Source organism: Gobio gobio, assembly GCF_949357685.1.
Source record: "Gobio gobio genome assembly, chromosome: 12".
Classification (NCBI taxonomy): Eukaryota; Metazoa; Chordata; class Actinopteri; order Cypriniformes; family Gobionidae; genus Gobio; species Gobio gobio.
In genome coordinates this window covers 10271645-10291473 of record NC_137105.1, presented here as the reverse complement: position 1 = coordinate 10291473, position 19829 = coordinate 10271645, and the positions used below count along the sequence as shown (strand labels likewise).

The following is a 19829-nucleotide window of genomic DNA, read 5'->3' as shown; positions in this document are numbered from 1 at the left end:
GAATTACCATTAGAGGCAAGTTCTTTTATTAACAGTAACAGTTGTGGTGCAGTGCTTGGTAGATATTCATTTCAGTCTCTGTTTGTGCAGCTCAAAGTGTGAGAGTTTATTCAGAGGCTAAATAAAAATCAATTCCCTCTGTGATATGGCCAACACGTGTTTACATTCGCATCTTGACTATTGAGGTTGGATTACCACAGGCGATACACTGAGATTATGTTTGGCAAAATTCTGATGACAGGGCTCTGGTCGCTTATAATAGAATAAATGATAGCTGGAAGCTGTAATGCTTTGTAGTTGAGTGCATTCATTCGGACAAATGAAAGAGAGGATGGCAGCATCCAGAAGTTTCATGCTCATTCAGACTGCATGTGCCTCCTTAGATGTTCGAGCCAAGTGCATTTTAAATGCAACTGTGGCAGAATATATATATATATATATATATATATATATATATATATATATATATATATATATATATATATATATATATATATATATATATATATATATATATATATATATATATATATATATATATATATATATATATATATATATATACTGGCCACTTTATTAGGTACACCTGCTCAACTGCTTGTACAGAAATATATTATCATCCAATCACATGGCAGCAACTCATTGCATTTAGGTATGTATGGTCAAGGTGATCTGATGTTCACACAGAAGCATCTCTAGGGTTTACAGAGAATGGTCAGAAAAAAAGAAAATATCCAGAAGTTCTCTGGGCCAAAAATGCCTTGTTGATGGTAAGAAGTCAGATGAGAATGGCCAAACTGGTTCGAGCTGATAGAAAGGCAACAGTAACTCAAATAACCACTTGTTATAACTGAGGTCTGCACAAGAGCATCTCTGAACACACAACACGTCCAACCCATAGGATTCTAAAGAGCAGTTTTGAAGCATAAAGTAGATAACACCCGGATAACAGAAAATGGGCAAAGCGGGGGGACGTGGCTGGAGCTGAGGTGACGTGATGACTAACAGACAGCAGATAAACGGCTATCCACCTGTCAGTCAAAGTGGCCACGCCCTTAATTATACAGAACTTTAAGGCTTTATCTAATGTAAATGAATGATTTATAAAAAAATTCACCCCTGAAAGCTCAAACCCATCCTGCCTTATATCAACGGTTCAGGCTGGTGGTGGTGTAATGGTGTGAGGGATATTTTCTTATCACACTTTGGGCCTCTTAGTAACACTTGGGCATTGTTTAAACGCCACAGCCTACCTGAGTATTGTTGACCATGTCCATCCCTTTATGACCACAGTGTTCCCATCTTCTGATGGCTACTTCCAGCAGGATAACGCTTCATGTCACAAAGCTCAAATCATCTCTAACTGGTTTCTTAAACATGACAGCCAGTTCACTAAACTTAAATGGTGTCACCAGATCTCAATCCAATAGAGCAGCTTTGGGATGTTCTGGAACTGGAGATTCGCATCATGGATCACAGCTGACAAATCTGCAGCAACTGCGTGATGCTATCATTTCAATATGGACCAAAATCTCGGAGGAATATATAGTGGTGACCAAAATTATTACTTGGCATGTGGGAGTCTTCTTATCGGGCCTGGATTTATTATCCAAGAGGACAATGAGCCGAAACATTATTCTAACTATTGCCAGAACTACCTGCGACGGAAGGAATCTGCTGGGACATTGAACATGAGGGACTGCCCTCCTCAAAGTCCGGACGTCAACGTCAACCCCATCGAGCACATTTGGGTCGAGTTGGAAAATAAACTGGACAGATCTATTGTACGTTCAAAGGAAAGCCTTTGGCTTCAGTTGCAGGAGGCATGGGATAACATTAGTGTTGAAGTTCTCAGAGGAAATATCTGACACTATGCCAGAGAGATGTGCTGCTGTAATTACTGCAAATACCAAATATTAAAGTTAAAAGTGGATAAAAACCGTACGACTCACTTCATCTGATATTTGATGGTCAGAGCATCTGTTTCAAGAACATTATGAAATGATGAAATCATGTTTTGCAGGCAAAAGATTGTCAATATTTTCAGATCCGTCAGGTGTTCTAATAATTTTGGCCACCACTGTATACTATAAAATGTTTTATATAATAGGCCTACTTATTTTTTATAAATTAACATTTTATATAATGTGTTTTTAAATGTGGATAAAATATTTTTGGGGGTGACTGAGAAAGATAAATGTAATTAGCTAGTTCATTTCTTAAATTAAAAATGTATTTTTAGCACAATTCACGTTTGTAGTCCATTATAATGTATTAAAAACCCAGCGCACATAATAATTTTACCAGGCAAAGGATAACAGTTATCACATGGTCGTTTAACCTCTACTTGATTGATAGAGAACATTAGACTCAAGCTGATTAAAATGCCAGGGGACTGTTGATCTGCTTTTTAAAGTGTGGGGCGTTGACCTTTCACATGGTTGATGTGTGTCCTTTCGGCAAACGGTGGGCAAAGTGACAACTGGCTGCGGATTCCTCGACGCCGCTCCAAAAAAAAGTACATGTGAGTGCGTTTGAATTTTTGGGATAATGTGACTGACAGCTCGGCCCCTTGCCCCTAATTAGTGCTCGGCAATTTATGAGCTACTGCTACGAGATTATGCCTCAACATCACAAATCCTCCAGTCACTGAAACGGCGGATATCGAGTGTCGTTCTGCGAGTAATGGCGCGCGCTGTTCTGGTCCTGTGCGCGCGGCGCGGCGAGACTCTAAATAGCTCAGTCATGCTAATATTGGCGCGGAGTTACTGGGCAGGGATAATGTGACAACTTTGCGTAATCGTATGTTTATAGATTTATGAGCACATTAGCCGTTGTATATGCCTAATTTATTGTAGGCCTATTGTTTTATTTTCATGTCGCTAATATAAATGCTACTTCTGTAGGCTACTCTTGTCACACTGGGATGTGTGGTTACAAAAAAGTGTTCCCAAATATTTTTTTTATATGTTACTTGGTTTCAAATATCTCGTTTTATTTTAAAATAGATTATATTTTGTGAATTCTACCCTCTTGTTCTTTGAAATAATCTTGTACATATTGTTTCATTAATTGTTGTGCCTTTCCTAATGTTTACTTTTAAATATCTTTGTGAAGCAATTTCATTTAAAGTCTATAACTGGCATATATAACTTACTGTGTGACAGCTCCGCTCAGCATATAGAAACTAGCGTCAATACAGAAATGTTTATATTGAAACTGACATTCAAAAATAAACTGAGATGTGACTGCGAGCCCTAGGTCCTTTTCTAGACCTATATCACTTTGTTTTTTTTTTAAATATAAAAAAAGTTCCAAAATTTATTTGTATTTTAGTTCAAATGGGGAGCTTGAATGACACATTTCAATGTAAGCCAGCAAATATGCTGTTGTATATGACAAATAAAATTAACTCAACTTTACATTCAAGGGAGACAAACAGGCTACAAATACAACCGGAGTTTCAATGGTCTTCATTTATAAAATACCCATACTTTGCAGCACTGTAGTCACAAAAAAACACAAGTTGGCTTAGTAGTAACTGCTTACACCAGTTATGCATTTTGAAATGGGACTGTTTAATCTGCCACATGAACTACATTAGTTTCTCATGCACCCCCCAGCACTTTAGGACGGCACTCAGTACTACTTTTAAAAAAGAGTCCTTTGTTTTACCCACTTAAGCAAGAGAAACTCCTGGCCACACATCTCTTGTCCATCATTGCTGTTGTCATAAGCCAATATTAATCAACAGCTGTCTGGTATTCACTGCGAACACAACCAAAAGGCAAAGGATCAAATGTCAGCATGATAACATTCAGTCTGCCTCTTTCTTTCTCGCTTCACATTTCCTTTTCATTGGCTGAATCTATGGCTGAGTGGACAAAAACATCTGATTAAAAGGCGCCCATCCTTCTTTTACACGTTGAACATACTGACAGAGAAAAAACATCTATATTGAAACAAATCAATAATTTGATCTCTGATGGTGTCGCTTTGGAGGTTACAAAGGTTACAGCGAGTTTATAATAGTCTTTTGTTTCCTTCTTAAGAACCCAAAGCAAGCTTGAATAAATGTCATTATGTGTTTGGTATAAAAAGATGTCACCTATACTCACATAAGGGCAACAAAAAAGTGTGTATCGGCTGGTTTTCCATTTTTCTTTCATAGGATGAAGATACACAACTGATAAAAACCAATAACACCTTATTTTCCTCAACGCACCGGAAAAATACTTTCAAAGGTAATATATTACGTGATACATTCACATAGAGCGTGGTGAAACGTCAACCTAAGCTGACGGCGACTAAAAGTGGTACTTAAAAACGTACAAATGAAAGAATCAATGTTTTTGAAGCATATTGTCATGCTGAAATAAATCAATCATTTAATCTCTGATGGTGTCGATATTGAGGTTTTGAAGGTTGCAGTTAGTTTATAATAGTCTTTTGTTTTCTTCTTAAAGGGATGGTTCACCAAAAAATGGGAATCATTGTCATCATTTACTCACCCTCATGTTGTTCCAAACTTGTATGAGTTTCTTTCTTCTGTTGAACACAAAAGAGGATATTTCAAAGAATGTTGATATTAACCAGACTTCCATATTATTTTTGTTCCTACAATGGAAGTCAATGGGTGCCGTCAACTCTCTAGTTAATATCAAAATTCTTTAAAATATCTTCTTTTGTGTTCACATAAGAAAGAAACTCATACAGGGGTGCGTTTCCCGTTCAATGATGTAACTCACATCGATGCATCGTTGAAGAAATTCAAATTTTGCTTTATTTCCAGATTCAGTCATTGGCTCGTCCTTACGTACTAGAGCACGTCCGCACATGCGCACTCTTTAAAAACAGTGCTTTAAATCTCTTGACAAACTAAAAGACGTAAATGACATTTGTACGTATTCTAAATAAAATACATAGATTGTACTGAATGGCAGCTTGCTTATTTTGCTCAAGATAAGGATTTGTTAAGTCCACGTTATGCAAACAAGAAACTATGCTTCTAACCACAGGTCGAGAGCTGTCGTTCCAACCACGCAACTTTGCGACGATGTTTGCAAACGTTCGTTGGAGGAAACAGACTCGTTGAACTATGTTGATAACGATGGAACTTGCGACCATATTTGGCGATAACGACGCTTTCGGCAAACGCACCCCTGGTTAAGAACAACTAGAAGGCGAGTAAGTGATGACAGAATTTTCATTTTTGGGTGAACTATCCCTTTAAGAGCCCAGAGCAAGCATGAATAAATGTCAAAAAGATATAATCACATTCGCAATTTTACAAGCTGCCTCTAAAACACTTAGGGGCAACAAAAAAGTGTGTATCGCTTGGTTTCATTTCCTTTTTTTTTGTTTTCATAGATATACAACTGATGAAAACAGAAACTCCTCATTTTCCTCAACGCACTGGAAAAATATGTTCAAAGCGAATATATTACATGTGATACATTCACATACAGCGTGGTGAGATGTCAAAGCTGACGCGACTAAAAGTGGTTCTTAAAAAAGTACAAATAAAAAAAATTATTGAGTTTTCGAAGGTTGCAGCACGTTTTTAATAGTCTTTTGTTTTCTTCTTAAAGGGATAGTTCACCCAAAAATGAAAACTTAGTCATCGTTTTACTCAGCCTCATGTTGTTGCAAACCTGTATGAAATATCTTTCTTCTATCGGTAACCAAACAGTTGACGGCACCCATTGACTTCCAAAGTATTTTTTGGAAGTCAATGGGTGCCGTCAACTGTTTGACTACCAACATTCTTTAAAATATCTTCTTTTGTGTTCAACAGAAGAAAGAAACTCATACAGGTTTGGAACAACTTGAGGGTGAGTAAGTAATGATACATTTTTCATTTTTTGGTCGAACTATCCCTTTAAGAGTGTTTGGTATAAAAACACGTCACTATACTCAAGTTTGTAAAATCGATCGTATTCGCAATTTTACAAGCTGCCTCTAAAACACTTGACTGCAACAAAAAAGTGTGCATCGCCTGGTTTAATTTCCATTTTTCTTTCATAGGATGAAGATACACAACTGATGAAAACAGAAACTCTCCATTTTCCTCAACGCACTGGAAAAATGCGTTCAAACGAATATATTACATGTGATACATTCACATACAGCGTGGTGAGACGTCAAAGCTGACGGCGACTAAAAGTGGTTCTTAAACTCATACAGGTTTGGAACAACTTGAGGGTGAGTAAGTAATGACAATTTTTTTATTTTTTTGGCGAACTATCCCTTTAAGAGTATGTGTTTGGTATAAAAACACATCACTATACTCAAGTTTGTAAAATCGATCGTATTCGCAATTTTACAAGCTGCCTCTAAAACACTTGACTGCAACAAAAAGGTGTGTATCGCCTGGTTTTATTTCCATTTTTCTTTCATAGGATGAAGATACACAACTGATAAAAACAAATAACGGCTCATTTTCCTCAATGCACTGGAAAAATACTTTCAAAGGTAATATATTACGTGATACATTCACATACAGCGTGGTGAGACGTCAACCTAAGCCGACGGCGACTAAAAGTGGTTCTTAAAAAAGTACAAATGAAAGAATCAATGTTTCTGATGCATATCATCATGCTGTTTGATCTTACATATAGCACTGGACACACTAAGACACAAAGTATATACAGTACGGCTTAATAGTGTTTGTATATCTACTTCCAGCCGAACCCACACCACGCTTCACAAATAATGAAAAGCCAAACCAGTTGTTCCCTTTCGCCGTGTGTCCAGATACAACAAAACGCCTCTTTTATGAAATCCAGGGGGCTTGCTCGGTCAAACGACACATAGCGCCGTTGTCTGTGCGTCTGCTAAGTTCCACAACAGTTGTCGATGACAGGTGCTGAAAGCAATATAGATAGAGTCAAGTGGCTTCAAATAGCCCTTCTCTGTCTTCAGCGATTATAGGGAATGCTGCTCTCTCGTCAGAAACTCTCATTTCTGCTCAAAAGAAAAGTCTTCATATAGCCAGTCCGTCTTTTCTGCCAGTTCGGCTCTCAAATGTCCCCCTAAAGTAATGTTTGACCTTTTTTTTTAATCTCGTTTTGGGTCCGTTTTGCTGCGAACGCTGAAGGTCGGGGGAGGGAAGGGGCGAGAGCAGCTGCTCGTCACACCACTACAGTATGTTTGCTCCTCTTTACTGAGAGTTTTGCACTCATCCGAAGGGTTCTTATCCACTTTCAGCTTAGGATGGTCCCGCTGCAAAGGGTGTAGCGCCGAGCTGCAAGTGAGATGAGAATCTGTTACAGAAAAGCCAGAGAAAGACAAGCCAGCGGAGAAAGAAGTGGCCGCAGGGCACTAAAACCAGTACAAGTCCTTGCTCTTATCCTGGCTCTGTAGACCTGAGAGGAAGAAGGAAAGGGAAAAAAAGGATAAAGACATGAAGAGGGGGAAAATACAGAGTGAGAAGTGAGAAGACTTGAAGTAAAGAAAGCATTAAAGGTTTTTTTAAAGAGTGCAAAAAAAACCAATATGTAAGCAGGGCAATGGTCAAAGTCAAAAACCTTGAAGAGATTCAAAAAAGATCTTAAACTTAGGACAAATTCACAAGTTGATCGTGTACAGTACTTCAAGAAGCTCTTGGACGGTATTGTTTTTTAAATTATATGATTGAATTTTATGCTGTGAGTTACCTTGTTTGGCCCTAAAAAGTAAGTACGCTTAAAGTGTACTTTTGAGGCTTAAAGTCACTTTTTAAAAAATGTCATTGCATTAGATAACAAAACATTAAGTGGCATTTGCAGAGAAATCATACTAGAGCTTTTCACAGAATTTCCTGCACAATTTTTGCACCCAGTCTTAATAAACTGATGTCAAGGTGATCTGTTTTTTTTGTGGATGTATGTCAATTATCCTGAAATGTGTAGCTTATCACATTAACTACACTACCATTAAAAATTTGAGTTGAATTGAACAAAATTAATACTTTTATTCAGCAAGGATGCATTAAATTGATCAAAAATGTACAATGTTGTAAATTTACAATGTTATACATTTCTATTGCAAGTTCTCTGAACTTTCTATTCATCAAAAAAAATGACAAAATGCATCACTGTTGACACAAAAAAATATTTAGCATATTAGAATGATTTCTGAATGTGACACTGAAGACTGGAGTAATGATGCTGAAAATCCAGCTTTGCCATCACAGGAATACATTCATTTTAAAATTATATATATTTATATAAATTATAAATTTTTGCCCTGGTGAGACTTCTTTCAAAAACATAAAAACTTTTGAATCACCAGAAACAACTAGAAAGTGTCTCCTTTTATTATCATTTTAAAGCAAACGTCTTTTCAATGAAATTTTTGTAGCACTTTATTTTACAGTCCTGTTCCCTATGTACGTACTATGTACTTATTACAATAACTAGGTACTAACCCTGAACCTACACCTAAACTTAAACATAACCCATCTAATATTACCCAGTAGTGCACATACTGTAAAATAAAGTGCAACCGAAAAGTGTTATTTTCTTTAAAATAAATGCTTTTGGATATTTTGTTTTCAAATGCAATGACATCCATATGTTTCTAAGTGTAGCTTATGTGCTGAAATACATTGTGGGGCTGCTGTGCTGTTCACACCTGTATCCATGTTCAGACTCATATCAGAGCTCGCCGCTGTGAAAGCTCCGGTCCATGCCGAGCTGCCCGGCTCGCTCTTGCTGATATCGCACGGCGAGGCTCCAGGTGCGGGCACCGTGGCTGGGGGAAGTCTATGCGGCCGCACCGAGGGCACAAGCAGAGAGCTGTAACGGGGGTCAAAGTGCGTTCCGTACATGTCGTGCATGGAGGGCCGGGGGTAAGCGGATCCCTGTGTGCCGATGGCTCCGCTGAGTGAGTAAGGGTGATGGTGGTGAGAGGGGTGCCAGGGCTCTGGGGTGGCTTGGTGGAGGTGGCTGTGTAGAGACGCGGTGGAATAAGGGTCCGCTGAGAAGGGGAGATCTGTGTGGGAGGAACCCAGGGCGCTGCTGAGAGATGCTGTGACCGACGGCTGATACGCGCTGTTCCAGAACGAGGGAGGGAAGCTTCTCTGGCTCATAGGGAATGAGCCTTCTGGGGAGGAACACATTTAGATGGTTTGCATGTTAATATGCATAGAAGCATGTGATCCGTCAAATATACAACAATTAAAAACGACCTTTAATAGATAATGGAAAAGAAATGCTCACACATTTGGATTAACAAAAAAAATGCAACAAACTGGTTGTAAAAAAAAAAAATGTCCTAATCATCTTTAGATGCTAATTTAATTATTTTCCATTAGCTTTAAGAAAAATCTGATCACACTTAAATTTAGGGTCCAATTCTCACTATTAATTATGACTTTTGCCTCAATAAACTCCTAATTACTGCTTATTAGAGAGGTAGTTGATAAGTTTAGGTATTGGGTAGGATTAAGGGATGTAGAATATGGTCATGCAGAATAAGGCATTAATATGTGCTTAATTAGTACTAATAAACAGCCAATATATTGGTAATATGCATGCTAATAAGCAACTAGTTAATAGTGAGAATTGGACTCTAAACTAAAGTGTTACCAAAAATCGATATAGATTTTGAAACAATGCAACATAAATAAACAGATAAAATAAAATCATGCCTGTGCAATCATGAAAATATATATACCGGTAAATTCAACTTATTGTTTAAAAAAAAAAAAAAAATTATTTAAAGGAAAATGTTGCCCATTGTCATGATTAATATCTGTACAATCATAAAGGATGCAAGGAAAATACATATTATAGTATAAATTAAAATGTATTCCTATTTAAATCAATTTCTTCCTCTTTTTGTGCAATATCATATCTAAGTGCAATACTTATTTATATTAGTAACAGGATTATCATTGCTTTATTTAGCTATTTCTGTGCAGATTAGTGTGTTATTGTATTGAATGCAGGGTTACCCAAATTGGATATGTTAGGCACAGTAATGTGTCCTGTTATTAGTTTTACTTTATTATGTTTCTTTTGTCTAGCACTGTATTTGTTATCTATAAATACTAAAATGCATTGCATGTATGTGCAAATGTGCACTGCGGGGACCGCCATACACCGGTGACAAATTCAATTATGCCAATAAAGTTCAATTTAATTCAATTCAATTCAAAATGTAGGTTGCATGAGATTCCCACCTCTCCAGGACGGTGTACCTCTCGCGGTCTTGCTGTTGGTGGATCCGGGCGCGTAACTACTAGACTGACTCAAAGCTCGACTGAAATGTTCATCCACCACCGAACTGATGTCCCCTTGGAAATACGTGAAAAGCACACATCTGGAGCTGAGGTACTCAGCCTCCGGCGGGTGATCTTTCTCCCGGGCGCAGTCCTCCTCTTTTATGGGTGGCCCGGAGAGGTTGGAAAAAGAAGAGCTGCTTCCGCTGACTGTTTCTGGTGATTCTTGCATTTTCGAGTAAAATGCCAATTTCTGAAAACATAAAAAAAAAAAAAGGCTAAATCAATTTACAGGATACAGAAATACACTCACACACACTCTATTTATACATAGACAGATTTAGGGAGAAACTATTTAGTTGTGTATTGCACCAGTGTGTTTGGTGTTGCACAATTTGTGTTCCTACAATGTTAACATATACTATATAATACTACACATATACACACACATACAAAGCTGTATCTATATTTATGTAACTAAACTAAATATGCATTCAAGAGGGAATATTTTTTTAGGAAATGAATATATATAAATATATCAAATAGCCTGTCATACTATATACAAGTGATATACTAAAGCATTGTCAGAAAACAAAAATATGTTCACCAATTTGGTTTTTAATCATTTTAAACCGACATTAATCAAGTTACATATTTTTCCATCAACCTCTAACTACGTGACTCATTTTAAAACTATTTTGTCAACATCAAATGCTGGCGCAACAAGTCGAGGAGAGAAAGTTTTACTCAAATCTAACAGAATCCAAACAAACCACAAACTGCTTTAAAATAAAATGAAAATGCATTCTAACACAATAGGATGGTAATAAATTGACGTTATATTGAACATACCTGATGGTGATAAGGTGTGTATGCTGCGGCAAAATAAGGCTGAGGTGGACCATAAACTTGATACATGACATCCAAGCAGCTCATGGCGAAGACAGCTGTTATATCACGTATAAAAACTTATTAGTGGAATGAGAGGACGCTTCATTTGAAATAAAGCGCTGGTTCAGTGTCTACAGACAGAAAATGAAGCTCCGCGTCGATTGCGGCTGAAGCGCACTGAGCACCTTTTATGTTCTGTACTCTGTCTTTTACGCACGAGTCTGATTCATTTAAGAGATTCGGTCCATTCAAATGATGAATGGTTTAATGAGTCGACTCATTTGAATCATCACTCAAAGTGTTCCTTGTGCAATGCACTGCATGCAGGTTCTTGCTTGTGGTAAAATTATTTACGACGTGTCACGTGTTGGATATTCTTCAAACAAGACAACATTGCACAACGATATAACCTGGTAGTTGTGTTTTGAAACAAGTTAGCTGGTCATTAGCATTAGCATGTTACAACAATAAAGTTGTACATTTAGTCAGTTTACTCGTTTTAGATGTCTTCCTAACTGAGATATTAAACGTGCCGGTAAACATAGCCTCTGTTGTGCAATTCTGTCTTGTTTGATATTTTGAAAAAAGTGTTTCTTACCTCATCGTGTTTACTTATGAAAGTTGAAGTACACTGCAAATCGATTCACGAGTCGGTTCAAATAAACGACTCCTCCTCGACTCGGACTTCTACGAAACGAAGCGTTTTGACGTATTTCTACACCAGAGACCAATAGCTCACTATGAATCGTCCCTACAAGTAGCTCATACATATGTACAGTATTTGGATTCGAATAGAAAATGTGTAAATTTGATTGCTTGCACAAGCTAAAAAGATAAATTATTGCTAAATAGGGTAAGTGTTCTGCCATCAGTCTATACAAAATGCCATGGTTCTCTGTGCCCAGTTGCCCTGAGCTCTTTAGATTTACAGGTCAGATGTCAAATAGTTTTCATGCAATTGGTGCTGGGGTCAAGGGGCATTTTTCTGTCATCAGGACCCTTAAAATCAACAATATGCTGCAACTGAGAAAACACTGATACACTGCTCAGTCTGAGACAATGACACTGCTGCTGTAGTTACCAGTACACTTCAGGACAGCAGCTGAAGTGGTGGTTAAAGCTCATCCTTATTTTACTGGGAATTTCACAGGAATGTTTGGTATTCCGGCACTATACCCCACTTCATGGAGTCTTTCACAAATTAAGCTAAACTAGCGCTGTCCAGAGTGCTGGAGGTGAAATATTCGGGTTATTTCTCAGCAAACACTAATATCAGTATCTGAGGTGTAAAACGATCCTTACAGTTTTAACTTCTGTATTTACTGTAGATGGATTTTCTCAGGATTTGTACATTCTTGTACTAGACATTCGCATATTTTTTCCAAGGGTCCAAACAATGAGACAAATGGTTTTCTTTTCAACAACACTCGCATAAAATGAATGGCTTGTCAAGAGAGATCGTCTATGTACCACGCTTGTCATGTTGGTTGTTGTAAAAACAGAACCAAGAAGGAAATCCTTGATTCATTGATAGAGAAAAAACACTTTTGTGCTGGGAGAACAACTCTTTGTAGAGCATATAGGAAATAATATCTTGTCCAGATACACACTGTCAAATGATAACAAATACTAAAATGAAATGGCTTCAAAGCATAACAGGAATGTAATCATTAGAGAATTTTTTTTGTTCATCCATTCATCTATTTATTGAATGAGTATATATATATATATTCATTCAATAAATAGATGATGAACAACATTTTTTTTCTCTAATATGTATACTTGACATATTTAAATCTGCATATTTGTGATATTTTTACCTTTTATAAAAGGCATTTTCCCCCTAATCTTATTAAATATAGGCCATGCTTCAGCTTTCCTTTTATATTCTTAAATTTGATCAATAAACTAAATTAGAAGATGACACAGGCTGTTACCAATCAAATTAAATCATTTACACTGAAAAATTACAACTGTATTAAATAATGTTATGAGATTGTTTTAAATATTTTTTGAATATAGCTACAAATAAGAAAAGTTGGAAAGAATGTTTAAACATGAAACTAAAACGCCAGTAGGTGGCGGCATCTTAATGAGCGAGTCATTGAGTCGATTCGTTCAAACGGCTGATTCATTCAAGAATGAGGCAGTCGTTCACGAATAGGTAATTGAATCTTTGATTCAACCGATTCATTCAAAACGCTGAATCATTCACTAACACGCTGTTGAGGTGACACGCGTTCTGCGGTGATCTTAGTTTGGAATGTCATATGAAATCAGTGTCATTTTCAGTCGTGATTTTATTCAGGAAAACAGCACACTTGGTAATGTGACGTTGCAACTGTATCATATGTTATAAATATAAATAAACTCCACATTTTTACAGCAGTGTGTTAAAGGGGTGGTTGCATGCGATTTCACTTTTTTAACTTTAGTTAGTGTGTAATGTTGCTGCTTGAGCATAAACAGTATCTGCAAAGTTACAGTGCTGAAAGTTCAATGCAAACGGAGATATTGTCTTTTAAAGTTATGGCAGTTTATTGCCTACAAAAACGGCCGGTTTGGACTACAACAAGCTTCTTCCCGGGTTGGTGACATCATAAACCCTTCACTGTAAGCAATTGCTGTAAATTTACAGCCAATTTGCAACATTAAAATACTGTTTTCATGTTAAACAGTTTAGTACTGTAGTTAGCAATGCATTGTGGGCTGCTTAACTTGGAGCAACAGGACTGAGGCCCTAAACAGTATGCTGCTGTTTTAAATTACAGGACATTACAGTATTTTTTGGAAACTGAGTGTTGACTGGGGAATTTGGAGCACGGTCAGATGTTTGATACAACGTTAGTCTTTTAAATTGAGGCTACTGCTTTTGGTCAATTTTCTTTAAAAAATACAGAAATAATTTTGACATTGCCATTAACTCCTGGAGGGACTTCAGGAACCATCATTTGGATAGGAGATTTTCCAGAAGAGGACGCACAATTTAGATGACGTGCTGCACATCATTGAGTGTTCTTTATCAACATTCATCGGGTCTTGCATCTACAAATTAAACAGTAATTAAAATCTTATTCCTATTGCCAAGAATGTTTGATATCAAACTGATGCTCAGGAGCTTGTCTTGCTAGGGATTTGATGTCATTTAACAGTGAGGCTTAGATTTGAATAGCCAAAACATTATTACTTTTGGGTAGTTTTTTTGTTTAATTTTGGTAACATTTGCAGTAGAACTCCCCAAGATCTGTAAAAATAAAATTGTTACCCTTTAAATTGTGAATGCCAAATCTATTTAGCAGTTTGACTGTAGGTACTTCATAAGCCTACCTCATTCGCCACTAGGTTACTCTCCCCTAGTGTTTACTAATTATTGACCTTTTATAATTTTTCTTCTTAAAAATCTTATTATGGTAAGCATAATGTATTTGTTCCCTACAGGTGTCTGCCACTACATATTCAACCTTCAGTATCAAGATGCGCAGGCAGCCTGTGCTTTGGAATTCATTCAGAGGTAAAACCCCTTCATTACTTGTCATAATTATATGTATATATACAATTAAATTAAATTAAAATGTTTGTATTTTTTGGTGTAAAATGGTATTAGTACTGTACATTTCAAGCTACAACACACACACACACACACACACACACACACCTAGACACGCACACACGCATGCACACAGACACACACACACACACACACACACACACCTAGACACGCACACACGCATGCACACAGACACACACACACACACACACACACACACACACACACACACACACACACACACACACACACACACATGGTATTTAGTTGGACTATAGGCTTTATAATAATTCCATTTGATGTCACTTCTATATGTCATTCAAGTCCACTCTATTTGTGCAATGAAGAAAGACAAAAAATACATTTAATTTAATGTACACAAAACAGTATGTTGTTGACCCCACTCTGATCTTAGACTATTTTGATTTCAGGCGCTTTATTGGTGTAAATCCAGAGAGAGGGACAAAGGCCAAAAGTGGCAAGGTTGTCTTCAAGAAGAAAGGTGTGATCGTCCTGAAGAAGTCTTCTTCAGTCAATATACACGTCGCCATACTAATGAAGAATCTCCATGACTTTGAATGGAACTTCATATAGATCGGTGAGCTCTTTAATCTCGCTCTCTTTGTTTTGACAGTCTAGCATTGCCAAATTAAGCCACAAAAGAACTTATTAACTTTATAACCATTAGCCTGGAGTGTATACTGTACATTCCTGATGTTATAGTTTATTTATTATTATGATTGTTTTTTGTTGTTTGACAGTGGCAACACTGGAGTAATGCTGCAGAGAGGAACAGCTGCTACTAAAGTGATGGTCATCTCTCCTGGATCCATAATGTAAAAACACAAACCTACCTCAAAGGACTATTTTAAGAGGTAAAAATACAAGCCTACCTCACAGGACAATTTGAAGAGGTGACCTGAAATGAAATGAACCTTAAATGTTTTTTATTGATGCATACTGTCAAAATGTTCTACTGTACTTTAATAGTTTCAAAATGGCCTTAATGCACATTTTCAAAATGTAGTTAAGTTTGTTTTCCAAATGTTGCCAATTCTGCATATGTTCAAAATGAACGTATATTTTTACAGACAGCAGAGAATACATTGCAGATTACATATGAAAATCTTTTAAATTGACTTTTAATCTAACTCACAGGACTATTTTAAGAGGAAAAACATGAGCATGTGGGCTTTTTTCCCCCAAAAATGTGCCAACGATGATTGTATGCTGAATGTTCTTACTCATATAATCAAAAAGGTCTTAATGTTCCTTAAATAGTCTTAATAGTGACTTAAAAGTCTTCAAACTTATGTCTTAAATAAAAAAAAGTAAACTATCTAGTCAACCATTCCCGTTTGGTTAGGGTTAAGATCAGTCTCTGACGAGCAATTTAAGAATTTAAAGGGTTAGTTCACCCAAAAATGAAAATGACCCCATGATTTACTCACCCTCAAGTCATCCTAGGTGTATATGACATTCTTCTTTCAGACGAATACAATCAGAGTTATATTAAACATGTCCTGCTCTTCCAAGCTTTATAATGGCAGTGACTGTTCTGTTTTTTTCCTGTTTTTTAAGTCCATTAAAGTGCATCTGTTCATCATATAACTGCTCCACACGGCTCCAGGGGGTTAATAAAGGGCTTCTGAAGTGAATCGATGCGTTTGTGTAAGAAAAATATCCATATTTAAAACTTTATAAATAAATGTAAATTATCTAGCTTCTGGCCAATCGCCTTCTGTTTTTTCAACTAATGGGAAAAGTGTTGTGCCTCTCGCAATTCAAAATGCTTACGCTACATCTGACACCAGTTATGTTCGTCAGACATAGCGTAAGCATTATGAAATGAAAAGAAGAATCTGAAAGAAGAATGTCATATACACCTAGGATGACTTGAGGGTGAGTAAATCATGGGTTAATTTTCATTTTTGGGTGAACTATCCCTTTAAGTTTATTGCCATAGTCTAAAGCAGACACTAGGCTGTTTCTGTTTGCTACTAGAAATCTCTTCTTTGATGTTTATTTTCTTCTATTTTTTTTTGTTTTTGTATTCATGTTGATATTGACATTGCTCTTTGGAATAAAGGTGTTTGATATTGAAGTTTGTATTGCTTATTTTGCATAATATTCACAATAATGCATATCTTAAGCAATTAGCCCCGAGAATAATAAAGTTAATTGCTATCAATATTGCATGATATGAAACTGTTAAATCTATTGTATTTCTAATACAGTAAAAAAAAAAATTCAGCATATTTCTGATTATTTGGAAATTATTTGGAAATTGACCTTCTCACATATTACTGTAGACAGGCACATACTGTGCCTGTCTACAGTAAACTGTGAGAAGTTAAAGTAACAACCTAAACAATATTATTGTAATTTCCAAATAATCACAGAAATATACTGCATTTAAATCATTTAACAGTGCGACTACATTGTGAACAGTGTGAAATCATTTAACAATGCGACTAAAGAAATATATTGTATTTCTGGTTTACAGACAACTACTGTAAAGTCATTTTGCGTATGATTACCGTAAAAATGACGGTATATTGCTGGCGTCTTTGCTGCCAGCTCTTTACTGTTAATTATAGAAATACAGAAATATACTGTTTTCCTGGTTTACAGACTACTACCGAAAAGTCATTTTACATATGATTACCGTAAAAAATACGGTATACTGCTGGCGTCTCTGCTGCCAGCTCTTTACTGTTATTTTACTGGGAAATTTTTTACAGTGTTGCTATTAACATAAACACTGCCCCCGCGAACACGCAACAAAGTGGGCGAGGCCACGTCGCAGTCATTACGAAAGAGAGAGAGCTGTTGCAGAACTACAAACGACATTTGGCCATCTAACCAATCTAAGACCATTGCGTTTTTCGGAGGGATGGGCTTCACAGAAGCAGAAGCAAACGAGCCGTTCAAAGGACAGTGGAGACAGCGGTGTGGAATAAAGGTAAAATATAAGAAAAATATGGCGTTTTAAAAAAAAGAAAGTATTAAGACATGTTATACTGCGCCCCATAAACACAACCAAGCCTAGAAAAAAACCACGGAACCACCCCTTTAACTGTGTGAGCTGTGCACATTTGTTTAGATTTCTCCTCAGCAACGTTACCGTCAGTTCATTATACATTATATATTATTATCCACTATTGATCGCCACTTACACTAATGAATGCAGAAATATTCTTGCATTTTGGTGATTCCCTAGTTATTTTTTGTTAATGAAGTTTTATCAGGATACTTGTCCGGTCAGGCAAGTAAAATTCTCTTTCACTTGCCCCAAAAAATCCACTTGTCCCGGACAAGCGTTAATGTCGAGCCCTGTTATATATAATTTGTACTTTTACATTTTACATTTATTATGAAAATTATGCGAAATCTTTCATTTCTAATGAAATCATAATTCCATATTTCCCATAAAGCCGTTAAAATACAGCAACCAATTATTTGTGATATTAAATTATAGGCTATGTAAAAAAGTTTTTTATGTAAGACCTACAACACAGCTAAAATATTGAGCTAAAATGTACACACAAAGGAGCTTTTTTTTGCGTACAGAAAATCAAGGTTGAAAAAATATTGAATAAATATTTTAAAAAGATACTTTAATATAATTTAAAAAAAAATAGTAATAATTATTTTGTTCATAAAATATAATTTTTTTTTGTACATTCTAGAAATATATATATATATATATATATATATATATATATATATATATATATATATATATATGGCAATAAAAGATACTAATTGCTTCTTCAACTCAAATTCATTGTTCCCGCTTCAAGTTTAGCGCTTTCACACCTGTTCACAGATAGAGTTACAGCGTGCAATAACTCTCCATTTCTGATGTGACAGCTCTCAAACAATGGGGGTTTTAGACTGTGTAACCTGACAAGGTTTCTATTTCTACCCAAATAGCTTAAGGACAAGGAAATGTTGAGTGCTAACACCCAGCTAATAGGACATAACCTGCTGAAACAGCAGTGCATTCAACACATCTAATGAATCAGGGAGGATCAGGGACCATCACTTACAGCTTTAACCGGCCCACAGTTTTCAACATGGGCTCTTTTCTTTAATATGTGAGAATAAAGGCTTTGTGCCTCTGCTGACAGAGGGGACCCTTGGCCCCCAGTCATCCATTTGCAGGTAATCTGCCTGGGTACGTTCACAACGAGGGAGAAGGGGGGTAGGAGATGAGAGAAAGAGAGAGCAAAGACATTGTCAAGGCAAGTTGAAGAGAGAATGGAATGTAAACATGTACTTGAGTAAAGGATGTTTCTACAAAATAGTGACACATAGTGATTTTATGGTGAGCCCACATGGGATCGCACTCCATGAGAACATTTATTGATTCAGTGAATGTCTTGTTCATGCTTGATGCAAACTTGTTAAAGGAAATTTGGCATGGCATGAGGGTGAGTAAATGATGACGGAATATTAATTTTGGACTTTGCAAAACAAACAAGACAGAAGTGATTTTAGCTGGACTGTGGTCAGGGGAACAGTTGAGCTCCATGTGTTGCTGATGAGGCAACAGAAGCCCTGGTGAATTGTGGGTTTGTGACATGGAAGTGAACCACTGCACTCAATGTGACCACGGCAACTGTTGAGGGAAGAGGGGGGTCTGCTGTGGAACACGAAACAGAGAGTGTCTGTTTTTGGAGAGCTGTAGTGGCACCTGTCCCAGCCGCAGAGAGAGCGCAACGTATGGACAAACCGTTTCAGTCCACCGAGGGTCTTTGGATCCCCCCTGGAGACCACCAGAACTTGTTGTTTTACTGTTTAATGGTTGTTGTGGGGTCATAGGTCAGATTTAGAAAAAAAAAATTGAACACTTAAAGGGATAGTTCACTCAAAAATTTAAATTATTACAGGTTTGATGACAGAATTTTCATTTTTGGGTGAACTATCCCTTTGATATTCAACAATATTACGGATCTGCCTGCATTGACACCATTGTAACTAAACTGAGCTGGATGATGACATCACTGTTTTTTGTAGAGCTGCTGTATAGATAAATAAACAATAAATTAATAATAACTAATTATTTGTACTACAGAAATAAATCAACACTGAACTTACTTAAGCTGGACAATGACACTATTTTCTCCTAGAGCTGCTGTACAGCCAAAAAAACGTTGTTGCATTATTTTCCTGTTA

General features: G+C 36.7%; 1 protein-coding gene across 2 annotated transcripts; it reads right to left on the bottom strand.

Moving 5' to 3' along the window:
* Positions 1-3558: 3558 nt before the first annotated feature.
* On the bottom strand, positions 3559-11321 carry vgll2a (vestigial-like family member 2a). Of its 2 annotated transcripts, none has more exons than XM_079831070.1 (4): positions 11060-11321; positions 10169-10460; positions 8617-9087; positions 3559-7367 (listed from the first exon to the last, which is right to left on the bottom strand). In XM_079831070.1, exons 1-4 carry the CDS (start codon positions 11141-11143, stop codon positions 7324-7326), a joined length of 891 nt encoding a protein of 296 aa, XP_079687196.1. In that variant the 5' UTR covers positions 11144-11321; the 3' UTR covers positions 3559-7323. The 2 variants fall into 2 exon arrangements, with proteins under 2 accessions (XP_079687196.1, XP_079687197.1); XM_079831071.1 differs by having other exon boundaries at positions 6364-7246; positions 11060-11281.
* Between the last annotated feature and the right edge of the window lie 8508 nt (positions 11322-19829).